We start from the raw sequence: 14,772 nt of genomic DNA, 5'->3' as shown, positions 1-14,772 counted from the left end.
TCTCCGGACGGACGCTCTACCCCTAGACCACGGAGGCGGTCGTGATGTAATGTAGAGTTAAAATCAGCAGACTAGGCGACAGATGTTAACACACGTGAAGTCGATACCGACTAATCGAACGCACGGTCAATTTCAAATATGTGTGGACGTATGGTATCAGATAAACCCCACTGAAGCCCGGAGAGTGATGTGATGTTGCGAGGTTTGTCACGTTGATGGAGGAAGTACAAGTGTCACATCCTTCTGTTTCCGCCATCACGACCAAAGTGCAAGACGAGGTCAGCTGTATATTCGACAGTGAATCGGAGCATGACAGGCGTTCAGGTGGCCTCCAAACTCGTACAGCTTTCTTAGGTCAGACGTGTTCGACACACGGGATGAAAACGTGTTTGGCACACGGGATTTAAACCGTTCGACACATGGGATCTAATATGTTCGACACACGGGATTGAAGTGTTGGACTCATTGGATGTAATGTCGGTATAAGGAGACAGGGGGTACGTTACTTTACTGATAGTGTTGCCTCTACCTGTTCCTAGTTGTTGCGTTGTGTTGACACAAACAGGGAAGTTTGTTGTAGCTTGTTGTGTTGTGGCGTATCGTGTCGTGTTGTGTCGTGTCGTGTTTTGTCGTGTTGTGTTGTGTCGTGTTTTGTCGTGTTGTGTCGTATCGTGTTGTGTCGTATCGTGTCGTGTCGTGTCGTGTCGTGTTTTGTCGTGTTGTGTCGTGGTGCATGTTGTGTTTCTGGATTCGTTGGGTCGGAGAAACGTACTAGTCGCTCGGTTGTGTTGACACCAACCTGGAAGTATGTTGTATCGTGTTGTGTTGTGGCGTGATCATCATCATCATCATCATCATCATCATCACCACCATTCCATCATCACCACTCCATCATCACTACTCTATCATCACTACACTACTCCACTCTACCCTCCTCCTCCTCCTCCTCAACATCATCATCATCATCATCATCATCATCATCATCATCATCACCACTCCACTCTCCTCATCCTCCTCGCAATCATCATCATCATCATCATCATCATCATTATCATCATCATCATCATCATCACTACTTCGTCATCACCACTCCATCCTCCTCATCATCATCAAAAGATCATATTGATATATCTTAAATTTGCCCTGTTATCGAATGCTGCTCGGAGACTTAATTACAAGGCTACACTCGATACGATTTTCCTGTTGATCATAATAATTCATTATCGTATTTTATATATTAGTTGCATAATTTTCAGGTATTTGGAAGATGACGTTCAATGTTCTCATCGTCGTCGTTCTGTTCTCGGCGACCTCATGCAAAGGACACACGTTACACTACGAGCAGCAGAGTGCTCAGTGCTATAACGGGGTGAGTAATACCTCAATAATACACGCGTTGTGCTTCTCTTTCTCCGGGGTCATGTTTCACAAAGTGCTATTAACGCTTCGACGTTAGAGCAGTGTTCAGACATCATCATTCATGTGTTTTTAGTCTTATATCATATCAATCAGGTCCGTCTGTCACCCACCTGGTTATAATGCTATTTCGTCAAATGTACAAAAGTTATTATCAGGTTTACTGTCATATAAATCTGTGTCACAGAATGCTTTGATGAACAGGGTCTAGCTTCGTTCTAGTTCTCTAGTGGTACAACTGGCCCAGACACATCTTCACGAGGCAAGGGAGTTAACTGACTACTATGAAAGTCCAGTTTCCACCCTTGCCGAACTAGGCTGAAAATTTCTGGGCTCGATCGTAACGCCACCAGTGGCCATTAACAGTTACCTCCCTTCCATGTCCCTTATAGTGACCAATCATATTCCACCTCTCATATCACTTGCATTTGCTTCAAACAAAATGGCGGCGCCCAGTCAAGATGATCTGATCGATAATCAAATCTTTATCGTGAGAAAGGGGTTTTACTTCACGATGTGCATCAAATCACGTGATCACCTTGATATCAAACAAGAAAAGATTTGGAAAATATCTGTTGACGCCAAGTTGACGGTGCTAATGATTTGCAAATCCTGAAATCGAACGAACTCTGCACTGCATGTCGATTTTGTTACACGATTTTGATTGGACTATGCATAGACTCGTTAGTCTGGCCAAACTATGACTCCAACAATCCAGCCTAGTTCGGCAAGGGTTGGAACGGGACTTCTATAGTCAGTTAACTCCCTTGCCTCGTGAAGATGGCACATATAATATTACAGACTCAGAAAACACTTTAAGTTACTGTCGTTCTGTAGAAAATACATCAACATAAATGTTTTGAGCATTTTAGTAAGCACGCATCTGCATTTCGTAACCTATAATTGTACATGCCATTTCGGAATGAGGTTCTTGTCTATAAATTTCATCTTCCTTGTTGGTGCACTTGTCAAAGCAGCTGTTTCAATCAGAGATGGTTATTGTGATTAGTGTCCAATGACATTTATGGTAACATGTATGGTGAATACAGTAATAACCAGATGATTCAAACACAAACCTCAAGTCTTTCAATTCGCAGACTACCGGGTACCCGTTGCCGGTATATGGCAGCGTGGAGGAGGGCGAGCGCAGCGGACTGCAGATAGCAGAGGATCTGTACGGAACGGAGATTAAGGAACTCGCCATTGGTCGTCCTCAGATGGATCAGGTAGGCTGTGGCTTTAAAACTATTACACGGCTGTGGTATGTTTAGTGTGTGAGGGGTGGTGTTGGTGGAGGTGGAGTGGGGAGGGGGTGGCGGTGCTAGGCTGTACTACTTAAGTCATTCTTCGTTCCACTATGGGACGTGTGGTGTAAGAGGGGTGAGGGTAGGAGCGGAGATGGGGTGGTAGGCGATATCACCAGAACCAGAGCCATTGCACCAACCACCATGGGCCTTTTAGTGTGTGAGGGGTGAGGGTAGGAGAGAGTGAGTGAGTATGGTTTTACGCCACTTTTAGCAATATCACGGCGGGGGACACGATAAATGGGCGTCACACATTGTACTCATGTGGAGAATCGAACTCAGGTCTTTGGCGTGACAAGCGAACGAAGTAACCACTAAAGCCATTACACCATTGTGGAACGTTTAGTGTGTGAGGGGTGAGGGTAGGGACGGGGGTGGGGTGATAGGCTGTGTCATTAAAGCTATAACACCAGCATGGGCCGTTAGATGTGTGAGGGGTGAGGGTAGGAACTGAGGTGGGGTGATAGGTTGTGTCATTAAAGCCATTACACCAGCATGGGCCGTTAGGTGTGTGAGGGGTGAGGGTAGGAACGGTGGTGGGGTGATAGGCTGTGTCATTAAAGCTATAACACCAGCATGGGCCGTTAGTTGTGTGAGGGGTGAGGGTAGGGACGGGGGTGGGGTGATAGGCTGTGTCATTAAAGCCATTACACCAGCATGGGCCGTTAGATGTGTGAGGGGTGAGGGTAGGAACGGGGGTGGGGTGATAGGCTGAGCCACTGAATCTATTACACCAGCATTGGCCGTTAGGTATGTGAGGGTGAGGGTAGGAACTGGGGTGGGGTGGTGGGCCGAGTGGTGGGGTTGTTTGTGATGGCGGTAGGCTGTGTACCCCAGTGTAAAACATGACACCACGGAAGGCCCGCGCAGTATCCAAAACGTGGGGGATGAGTGAGGAAGAATGGTTTTACGCCACTTTTAGCAATATTCCAACAATACCACGGCGGGGGACACCAGAAATGGGCTTCACACATTGTACCCATGTCGGGAATCGAATCCGGGTTTTCGGCATGACGAGCGAACGCTTTAACCACTAGGCTCCCCGACCACCCCTCGAGAGGTTGGACCAAGGGATCAAGGTGATAGGCACACGTACGCTCTGTGTAGGAGACTAGGGTGGGGGCGAGGTGATAGTGAAGGTGGGGGTAGGCTGCAGGTTGGGATCGGGAGGTGTGGGACTTTTAGGAGAGTGTATGAATACCCGAACGGGTGCACGGATGCATGTACTTCAATGGTTGCATTATCAATGGACCGTTGAGTAGGACAAACCTGTACGTGTGAGTTGTTGGTGTCATGCTGGGTTTGTTTTCGTTTAATACCTAGTTACATAATTTTTCCTGATCATAAAGCCTTTTACGTGATGCCCTGATCACCTGGGTTGATGTCGCACAGTCATATGGCAGCTGTTGGATGACACCGAGGGCGTGTGAATTCTCTGTTGATAAGCACAGTTTGTATAACTTCATATTTTTGTCATGGATTCTGATTATATACACCTCGTGAACATGAACGCAGATCCTGGAGCACAAGCGTAACGAGAGGGAGAAGAGGCGACACAAGAGAGCTATCACGTCTCAAAAGTGGCTGTACTGGGATGGTGCCTATCTCCCCTACAGGTTCGACGCCGATGTGCGTAAGTCATTTTAACAACAATAATAACAACATCAACAACTACAATAATAAGAAAGCTAACCAGCCTGACTGTGCCAGAGAGAGCGAGGGAGAGAGCGAGAGAGAGAGAGAGAGAGAGAGAGAGAGAGAGAGAGAGAGAGAGAGAGAGAGAGAGAGAGACCAGACGGTTGGGAATATCTCCCTAACAGTAATACAGAGAGAGAGAGAATATCTCCCAAACACTTATATTGTGCCAGAGAGAGAGAGAGAGAGAGAGAGAGAGAGAGAGAGAGAGAGAGAGAGAGAGAGAGAGAGAGAGAGAGAGACCAGTCGGTTGGGAATATCTCCCTACTAACAGTAATACAGAGAGAGAGAATATCTCCCAAACACTTACATTGTGCCAGAGAGAGAGAGAGAGAGAGAGAGAGAGAGAGAGAGAGAGACCAGTCGGTTGGGAATATCTCCCAAACACTTATACTGTGCCAGAGAGAGAGAGAGAGAGAGAGAGAGAGAGAGAGAGATGGGTTTAAAGTATGTCATATCTATCTTATAGGTTTTACTTTTCAAGAATCCCATCTCTTTTAGACAAGAACTATAATTCTCTGTCAATGACGTCATTGCCAACTGTCAAGTAACGGCGTAGACATTAACCCTCAAAACGGGATTTCCTCGTACTTCAACGGACAAGTATTTATTGGCAATTTGGTTTTGGGAATCAAAATATTTTTTCTGTGCGTGTAAGCCACATTTAGTCACTTTTTTTCAGCACCTGATGAGGAACACGAGACACGAACAGCCATGAAACGCCACGAGCGGTTCACGTGCGTGCGCTTTGTACCCTGGGTGCAGAACGTGACGCGATATGAGTATAATCTCTCGAGTGAAAGCCACGTGCGCTTGATCAAGAAACAAGGGTAGGTCCCCATATATCTATGTACATCTTTCCGAGGCAAATGCGTTAGCTGACTGTAAAAGTCCAGTAAACTGGGTTTTTATAGTCAGGTAACACACTTGCCTCGGGAAAATGATCTGTGTATCCACAAGTTCATGATAAAGTGTTGACACAGAAAAGTAATCCCTTTCACAAAATAATTGGGGTAACCTGCACCGACAGGTTTCGTTTGTTTGCACTCCAGAGTCATTTCACGTTCAATGGGTGCCATTTGTTATGAGGAAGTCCAGTTTATTATCAGATGGTCAACAGTGCCTGATTTTCGGATAAGTGGACATTCTGGAAAATTCCGTTTTCAGGAGGTACATATTACAACATATGCCAGACATACCATAAGACTAGGCAGACAACACCATGAGACTAGGCAGACAAAACCATGAGACTAGGCAGACAAAATCATGAGACTAGGCAGACAAAACCATGAGACTAGGCAGACAAAACCATAAGACTAGGCAGACAAAACCATAAGACTAGGCAGACAAAACCATAAGACTGGGCAGACAAAACCATAAGACTAGGCATGACATCGGATCCTGGCACAAGATATTGACGCAATACAACACTGCAGTTTTACAATAAAATATCCTAAAAATCGAGTGTTATTTAACTTCTTGGGCAGTCAAAAGTCGGTCGGGTAGCCTAGTGATTAAAGCGTTCGTTAGTCAAGCCCCCAAATCGGTTCGATTTCCCGTTATATAGCTTGAAAATTGCTAAACGACGTTAAGAATGTGGGTGTTAGATAGAGTGTCACCTGTGTTGAAGGGTTTAGATGAAGTATGTTGCTATGATGCTTGTACTGTTTTTTCAGGTGTTGGTCGCTACTAGGTAACGTCCACAACCCTAATGGCCAAAAACTAAGCTGCTGCAGTCGGGTACGTATTGGAGTGGTTCGACGTACGTACCATACGTATCAGATTGGGTCATTCGTATCAGAGTGCCGAGGTGTACGTAATAATAAGAGGTACATTGTACGTATCATACGTATCAGAGTGGTTCGATGTACGTACCACACGTATCAGATTGGATCTTTCCTATCGTTCGTACCAGAGTGAGTGAGTGAGTTGGGTTTGACGCCGCTTTTAACAGTAATCCAGTTATATCACGTCGCGTCAGCTCAATGTGGGAGGAAAGCCCGAAGTGATGCAGGTCTCAGACGTTTACCACTTCGGTGAAACCCACGAGCACGGTTGGTGCTGACAAACCTAGAAACATAATTCGTATTCGAGTGCCGCAGTGTACGTAATATTATGGGGCATCTTGCACGTATCAGTGTTGTGCGGTGTACGTAACATACGCACAACAGTTCTACGGTATACGTATCAAGATAAACTGTATACGTATCGGCATCAAAATGCGTTAGAATATCGCACATTACAATGTACGTTTAAGAGTGGTGCTGTGTACGTGTCATACGTATGAAGGTTCTACCTTGTACACATGTACATATCTATCAGAGTTTCTGTCCAAGATAATAGTGAGTGAGTTGGGTTTAACGCCGTTTTTAACAGTATTCCAGTTATATCGCGGCGTGTCAGCTTAATGTGGGAGGGAAGCCCGAAGTGAGGCAGGTTCCAGACGTTTACCACTTCGGTGAAACCCACGAGCACGGGTATGGTGCTGACAAACCTAGAAACATAATTGGGGCGAACCGGGATTCGAATCCACAATCATAGGTTTCTGGCGTGCCCAAGGGACGCAACTGCCCAGGCTCAAACCACTACACGTATACCCGCTTACAACCATTACTTGTTTGTTTCCTTTTGTGTATGATTGTGTCAACATGGCATTTCGTGAACGTATTTTACATTTTATTTATTTTTAAAAAATCACAGGGTGCGTGTGTCCATGAGCTGTCGCACGCCTTTGGTGTTTACCACGACCACGTCAGTCCTGCGCGACACGGCTTTATCAGAATCAACTGGAATAACATTAAGCTAGGTAAGTCGGGGGATGAAGGAATATTCAGGGGTAAGGGGGTGGGGTGGGGTGGGGTGGGGTGTGGGGTGTGGGGTGGGGGGGGGGGGGTGTTTGTGTGTGTGAAGAAATAAATACCCAACCGTGTATACTTAGCAATACCCCACTTATATGACGGCGGTCTGCGCAAGACTGTCCACCCCAATCTCGATGGTCCCAATAACTCGAGTGAGTGAGGATGGTTTTACGCCGCTTTTAGCAATATTCCAACAATGTCATGGCGGGGGACACCTGAAATTGGCTTCACACATTGTACCCATGTGGGGAATCGAACCCGGGTCCTCGGCGTGACGAGCGAGCGCTTTAACCACTAGGCTACCCCACCGAAGTCGTTAGGATCATCATCAACATATGCAATCTACCGGAATTCGAGATCAGCAGAGTGCTGATATGTAACATGAAACGTTTCTTGTATGAAATATATCACGTGGCGATATGTATGGTAAGGTAATTCACTTTTTCTTTATTATATGGAATCCTGGAGGGGACATTGTCGCGTTGTCGCTTTTTCGTATTATCGCCCTTTGATAAAATACGAAGGAATATTCAAAGTGCGACAACGCGACAATTCGACAAATGGCCAAAATATCGCGTTGTGGCATCGTAGCATTGTGTCGCTTTGGTTAATTTTGACAATGCGACAACGCGGCAATGTCCCTTCTAGAATTCCATAGTATGACATACAGAACATCGATTTGTCGGAAAAATAAATTTGCTAGACTAATCTAGCAAATCTACAAATCTTGTCTGAAGTTATATATTCCGAGTTATCAGAGTTCGAGTTATCGAGGTGGCCATGTATTGGGTAAAACTCCGATACAGGTATAATGAGCATGACTTAAGCACTACAGTGAGTGAGTGAGTTGGGTTTAACGCCGCTTTGAACAGTATTCCAGTAATATCACGCCGTGTCAGCTTACCGTTGGGAGAAAGGCAGAAGTGATGCAGGTCTCAGACGTTTACCACTTTGGTGAAACCCAGAAGCAGGGTATGGTGCTGACAAACCTAGAAATACAACGAACCGGTATTCGAACCCACGATCAAAGGTTTCTTACCGAGACACGCAACTAGGTACAGCGATTTTGACCACTGGGACCATAAAAGCCGAGAATGACACGCGAGCTGTCTTTTTTTCAGATAACTGGGCGATCTTCATGGAAGAATACCAAGAAACAACCATGTTCTTCCGGTTTGACCTGACCAGCATCATGCACTATGCTCTCGGCGTAAGTATCTAGTCGACTGTATCTGGGCGGTACACTGAACACGAATGTACAAATCTACTCGTTTTTTGGACTCGATTGTAAATATACTCTTAAAAAAGAAACGCAAAGCCAGATTTTTGTGAGGTAGGACAATACATTTATACGAGGAACCGTACAAGGTATTGAGCCAAATTGTTGTGGAGAGAACACTTGGTGATTGTAGTCATCTCAGTTATCGATACATAGGAAAAGTCCAAGGTGAAGGTCAGCTATCATCAATAACGCGTATGTCCCCCGTTGGAATCGATAGCGGCCTTACATCTCCTTCAAATGGAAGAGACGAGTATGCGAATCACATCCTAGGGAATGTAGCCCACTCGGCCTGTAACGAAAAAGCCAACTGCTGCAACGTCTGGGGTTGTGGTTGACGTGGGCGTAGCCGTCTATCCAATTCATCCCACAGGTGCTCTATCGAGTTCAAATCCGGGGATCTGGAGGGCCAGGGCAGAACTTCAACGTTGTTGTTGTGTAGACAGGCTCTTGTGATCCGAGCGTTGTCCTGCTGGAATACACCGGTGCCATTGGCTGCACTTGGGAAAACGTGTGGTTTGATTGACCTGGATATGGACCCGCCATGTTCTGCCATGATGAGGGATAGCCGCCCACTTCATAACACTCCCCCCATCAAACCTGTTCACTCCCTGTACGCAGTTTACGGCGTAACGTTCTCCCCGACGTCTGTAGACCCGAGTTCTTCCATCCCCTCGACGGAGGAGAAATCCAAATTTGTCCCTGAACCAGACCTCTCTCCTTCGCAGTTGAGGCCATACCCTCTGTTGACGACACCAATGCAGTTGTTGTTGACGATGTTGTCGAGTCAATGTGATGTGTCGAACTGGACGTCTTGCTCGTAGACCTGCTGCTCTTAAACGGTTTCGTACGGTCTGGTCGGAGATTCAGCGCAGTCAGGGTATTTGAGATGCGGTTGAGGTGGCTGCTGTCGAATGTAGCGACCTCGGGTGGGTGTGGTTACTTTTGGTCGTCCCCACCTTGGCCGATCACGTGTTGACCCATGCTGTTGAAACCGATCCCATAACCTTGTGATGGTGCTGGGCGCTACATTGAGAACCCTGGCTACAGCTGATCGGGATTCCCCTGCCTGCAAGTGGCCTATGGCGTTGTTTCTTTGCACTTCTGTTAATCTTGTTAAACTGTCACTGTTCGATTGACGCAGATGCCAGGCAATCAAAAACCCTGCACTTAAATACCGTTCATAGTGCTGCAGCACGTGAAGTACGTGCAGCACCATGGCCCTTTAGTTAATGCACTGGGTGCGTTTTTTTCGAATCGTACGTGTTTCCCGACTAATGGTTTGCATGTCCTTGTTGTGATCATTGTGATCCGGGAAATTTGTCACTGACACTATAACACATTAAACCTCTTCATTTTGCACCTCTTGGTCAGCTAACTTTGCTTTTATGGCCAAAAGTATCCGTATTGCGTTTCTTTTTTTGAAGAGTATATCTTCCAGGCTCGATCGTAGAACTTCCAGTGGAGTTTTTTTTCCTCCAACGACCTATTGACCAGTCAGATTCCACCTCTCATATCACTTGCATTTGCTTCAAACAAAATGGCGGCGTCTAGTCAAGACGATCTGATCGATAATCAAGATCTATATTGTGAGAAAACGGGTCTTACTTCGTGAAGTGCATCAAATCAAGTGAGCACCTTGATTTGAACCTGAAAAGATTTGGAAAATATCTGTTGACGCCTATACACATGTTGTTTTGCGAAACCTGCAATCGACCGAAATCGGCACGGCAGTTTACGAACCGGATGTCACTTTCGTTGTGACATTTTGATTGGACTATGCATAGACACGTTAGTCCAGTCAAAACATAACTCCATAATTCCAGCCTAGTTCGGCAAGGGTGGAAAATGGACTTTTATAGTCAGTTCCCTTGCCTCGGGGATATGGGAAAAGTAATGCACCCGGACGCTAGTATCAACGCAGCCTTACTCACGCATGTATCGGCGGTAGCCTGTACGAGTATGTAAGTATAAACCGCTTTTGACGTATTGGGCGTTTTCCTTATGGCTACGTAAGACCACCCAGTGAAGCACTGCACACCGTACATCCAAATGCAAGTCTTTTCAATAACATAGTATGCATTAATCGAGGTGATGAGGTGAAATGGGGTTTAACGTCGCGTCCAAGATTATTGCACTTATATAGCGACGTGCATGTACGTGTGTGTGTTTGTGTGGCTGCTTGTACTAGTCCGGACTGATGCCGATTTATAGTGCTACCTCACTGAGATACCATGCCGCAGTTTAACATGAATACCCCACTCAGACACAGTATACTGACTCCGAGCCGACCAGCCTTGTATTAGCCCCTTAATGCCGAGCGCCAGACAGGGTAATAACAAGTACCATCTTTTAAAGTCTTTTGGTATGACGCGGCCGGGGATCGAACCCCGGACCTTCCGCTCCCCGGGCGGACGCTCTACCACTCGACCACGATACTTAAGGCTTGTGTGTATTTGTCAGGCGAACATTCACCTTTCATATATAAACACATCTATTTCCTCATAACGATGTCCTGTTTTTCAGGGATTTAAACAAGGGCCGTGGCCCTCAATGACCGTGCTGTTCAAGGACCTGGAGTCGCTTACGAACATGCGGAATAATGTCTTCTACAACTGGCAGGAGATATCCGTCACCAATCAGTGTAAAGGTACATACCTACTCATGTCCTGTATCGTGGGGGTGTCCCTTCAGCAAAGGGTTCAGACTAGGTCGAGAACTAATGGAAAGTTACATACTTCACTCATGTCCTGTATACGTGGGTGTCCTGTTAGCAAAGTGTTCTGTCTAGGTCGGGAACCAGTGTCAAGGTACATACTTCACCCCTGTCCTGTATACGCCGGTGTCCTGTTAACAAAGTGTTCCGTCAAGGTCGAGAACAAGTGTTTAGGAACATACTTCACCTCTGTCCTGTGTACGGAGGTGTCCTGTTAACAAAGTGTTCCGTCAATATCGAGAACCAGTTTTAAGGAACATACTTCTCTCCTGGTTAGTATATCGGGGAGTCTGTATATGCCCTGTGCTCGTACTTCGGTTTGCAAATACTGGTAAGGTGAGGTGAACTGGGGTTTAACGTCGCGTTCAAGATGTGTGTGTCTGCTTGTACTAATGCTGATTTTAAAGTGCTAGCCCACTGAGATACCATGCAGCAGATTAACATAATACCCAACTCAGACAGTATACTGACTCCAAGCCGACCACCCCTTGTTTTAGCCCATTATGCCGAAGGTCAGACAGGGTAACACCATCTGTTAACGTCATTTTGTACGACGGTGCCGGTTATCGAGGCTGCGACCTTCCGCTCCCCAGGCAGACGCTCTATCCACTACACCACGGAAGCGATGTTGCAAATACTGAAAGTCCAATGGTTGTCACACGATAAATGTAATTGTCACAGAAAAAAACGAAACAAATCACCGAAAAAACGTTTTGTACCCTCCGTCGGCTCGTCAGTTGGGTAGAATAAGTCTTCAGCAACCCATGCTTGCCGTAAAAGGCGACTATACTTGTCGTTAGAGGCGACTAACGGGATTGGGTGGTCATGCTCGCTGACATGGTTGATGCATGTCATCGTATCTCGAATGCTTATGGTGTCAATCACTGGATTGTCAGGTCCAGACTCGATTATTCACAGACAGCCGTCATTTAGTTGGAATATGGGTGGAGTGTGGCGTTAAACAACAAATTAACGAACAATCATTTGGGAGCGTACAGATGTTTGATCTCCCTGGATTCGATTCCCTACAAAGATATAATGTTTGAAGCTTATTTTCGATGAACTCGCCTTGATTTTGCTGAAACATTGCTGAAAGCCGCGTAAAAAATACTCACTCTCCCATCTCATTCTGTTTTGCAGCGCGGATGTGTCCTGACTTCGCCATTGAGTGTATCAACGACGGCTTCGTGTCCTACGTGGAGGGGGCGTGCCAATGTCTGTGTCCCCCCGGGCTCGATCCCCAGACTGGCTGTAGGACTGTCATCAAGTCTGGTACTTCTTCACACGTTGTCGAATTCAGCTTATAGAACCCACGAGCAGGCTAATCCATCAGTCATAATCTGGGAGACCCGTGAAGATCCGGGCTAGAATTGATCTACAGCAACCCATGCTTGTCGCAAGAGGCGACTGACGGGATCGGGTGGCCAGGCTGACTTGTTTGATGCATGTTAGCGTATCCCAATTGCGTGGATCGATGCTCATGATGTCAATCACTTGAATATCTGGTCTAGACTTGTTTAATTACAGAACGCCGTCATATGGCTGGAATAGAGCGGCGTTAAACAACAAACAAACAAACAAACAAAGCTTTTGAATAATCTCTGCTGGTTTGAAACACCATGCCGCCAATAGTTTCAACATGCTACAATGCAATCAATGACATCATGTCAGCTAGTTCTTAATTTTTTGTAACCGGCCATGAGGACCAGAAATACAGTGGCAAGGGAGAAAGTAAAATGTTTTCACCAATACCGTTAAATAAATTATAAGTGAGGGAGTAATTTATAAAATAAATCCAGTATTCAGTTATATCACCGTGTCACCTTGATGTGGGAGGAAAACCCAAAGTGATGCAGGTCTCAGACGTTTTCCACTTTGGTGAAACCCACGAGAAGGAGTATGACACACCTGGAAATATAATCAGGGTGAGCCGGGATTCGAACCCGCGTTCATGCGGACGCATCCCCGCACATTACAAGGCAATTTGGAAACCCCGTGAAGAAAGGTTAGAAGTATAAAAGGACATTGTGCTCCCAAACTAATCCCAGGGGAATACATAAAGCAATGAGCTTGCAATGCATTGTCACTCGTCTTTGTATAAGGTTTAGTAATATTTTGTACAGTACAACACTTGAAGATTCCGGTTAGCATGGCGTGGTCAGGCTCGCTGACTTTTGTTGAAGCATTTTATTGTGTTACAATTGCGTAGATCGATGCTCTGATTTCAATCACTGGAATGACTGGTCCATCCTAGATTACTTACAGGCCGCCGCCATATAGCTGGAATATTGCTGAGTGCGGCGTCAAACAACAAACAAACAAACAAACAAACAAATTACAGTAAATCCTAAATGTGTTGGCCCGTAAACGACATTACTTTGATCCCCGACCTTGATAGTGGGTCGGCCGCGGTTGCAGAACGTTCGCTCCGAGTGTCCATGTGTTCAGTGTGTCTTTTGAAACAGCTGATGGTCAGCTGGTCAACGAGGAACACACGAATGACCCTGGACACAGCGGCTACTGGTGGTCAAAATAAATGACATTAATTAGTTACAAATATGAACACGGCATTACACTGCTTTCGTGGACACTGTTGGTTCATTAGATTATCTCCCCTTTGTTTCAGTGGCCTCTGTTCCCGATTGGCCGCCTGGATCCTATGGAGTTCTGAGCACTTCCGACGGGTGTCCGTCGAACGAGTTCTTAAATCGAACCTATCAACCAGGAGTAGAGCTGACAAGCCCTGGCGCCAGTTTTCATTTGGGGGGAAACCTGACAGGCCTGACATTTTGTCTGAAGTATTCCACCTCCGAGGTGACAACATGGCAGACTGGGGCATACGCTATTCTGGCGGCGGACAGCGGGGACTGTCCGGCCGGTACGCACATTGTCAATTAATGTCAATATGTATCCAGGCAACAAATTTTATATTTATTCTAAGAACTCAACCCATACTCATTTCAGTTTAAAGGTTTGGTTGTGATTTTATATTTGGTGACCCGTGAAGATCCGGGGTAGAATAGGTCTTCAGCAACCAATGCTTGCCGTAAAAGGCGACTATGCTTGTCGTAAGAGGCGACTAACGGGATCAGGTGGTCAGACTCGCTGACTTGGTTGATGCATGTCATCGTATCCCAATTGCGTGCATCGATGCTCATGATATTAATCACTGGATTGTCTGGTCCAGACTCGATTATTTACAGACCGCCGTCATATGGCTGGAATATTGCTGAGTGCGGCGTTAAACAAACAAAAAACCTTCCAAACACACGATATATTTAGTTCCTTGCAGCCGGGTTAGAATTGATCTTCAGCAACCCATGCTTGTCGTTAGAGGCGACTAACGGGATCGGGTGCTCAGGTTTGGTTGATGCATGTCATCGTATACCACTGTGTAGATCGAGGCTAAGGATATCAATCAATGGATTGTGTGGTCCAGACCGCCGTCATATAGCTTGAATATTGTTGAGTGCGGTGTTAAACTTTCAAAACACACGCATCACG

The 14,772-nt window shown here is 46.0% G+C and overlaps 1 protein-coding gene across 3 annotated transcripts in view; it reads left to right on the top strand.

The window, feature by feature from the left end:
* LOC139447263 (uncharacterized) overlaps positions 1-14,772 on the top strand; it is a 55,008-nt gene that overhangs the window by 16,271 nt on the left and 23,965 nt on the right. For 2 of the 3 annotated variants that reach the window (XM_071228535.1, XM_071228537.1), the window contains exons 2-11: positions 1,257-1,369; positions 2,514-2,642; positions 4,236-4,353; positions 5,098-5,245; positions 6,092-6,155; positions 7,116-7,221; positions 8,395-8,483; positions 11,079-11,202; positions 12,409-12,540; positions 13,895-14,146. In XM_071228535.1, the coding sequence (XP_071084636.1) occupies positions 1,268-1,369; positions 2,514-2,642; positions 4,236-4,353; positions 5,098-5,245; positions 6,092-6,155; positions 7,116-7,221; positions 8,395-8,483; positions 11,079-11,202; positions 12,409-12,540; positions 13,895-14,146 (1,264 nt within the window). In that variant the 5' untranslated portion in view covers positions 1,257-1,267. Of the gene's footprint in view, positions 1-166; positions 498-1,256; positions 1,370-2,513; positions 2,643-4,235; positions 4,354-5,097; positions 5,246-6,091; positions 6,156-7,115; positions 7,222-8,394; positions 8,484-11,078; positions 11,203-12,408; positions 12,541-13,894; positions 14,147-14,772 lie in introns of those variants that run through there. The other variant, XM_071228536.1, reaches the window with a different exon arrangement.

This window comes from Haliotis cracherodii, unplaced genomic scaffold (genome assembly GCF_022045235.1).
Source record: "Haliotis cracherodii isolate W230 unplaced genomic scaffold, xgHalCrac1.p SCAF_7, whole genome shotgun sequence".
Classification (NCBI taxonomy): Eukaryota; Metazoa; Mollusca; class Gastropoda; order Lepetellida; family Haliotidae; genus Haliotis; species Haliotis cracherodii.
The sequence above is the reverse complement of the archived record's forward strand: the minus strand, read 5'-3'. Positions and strand labels throughout refer to the sequence as shown.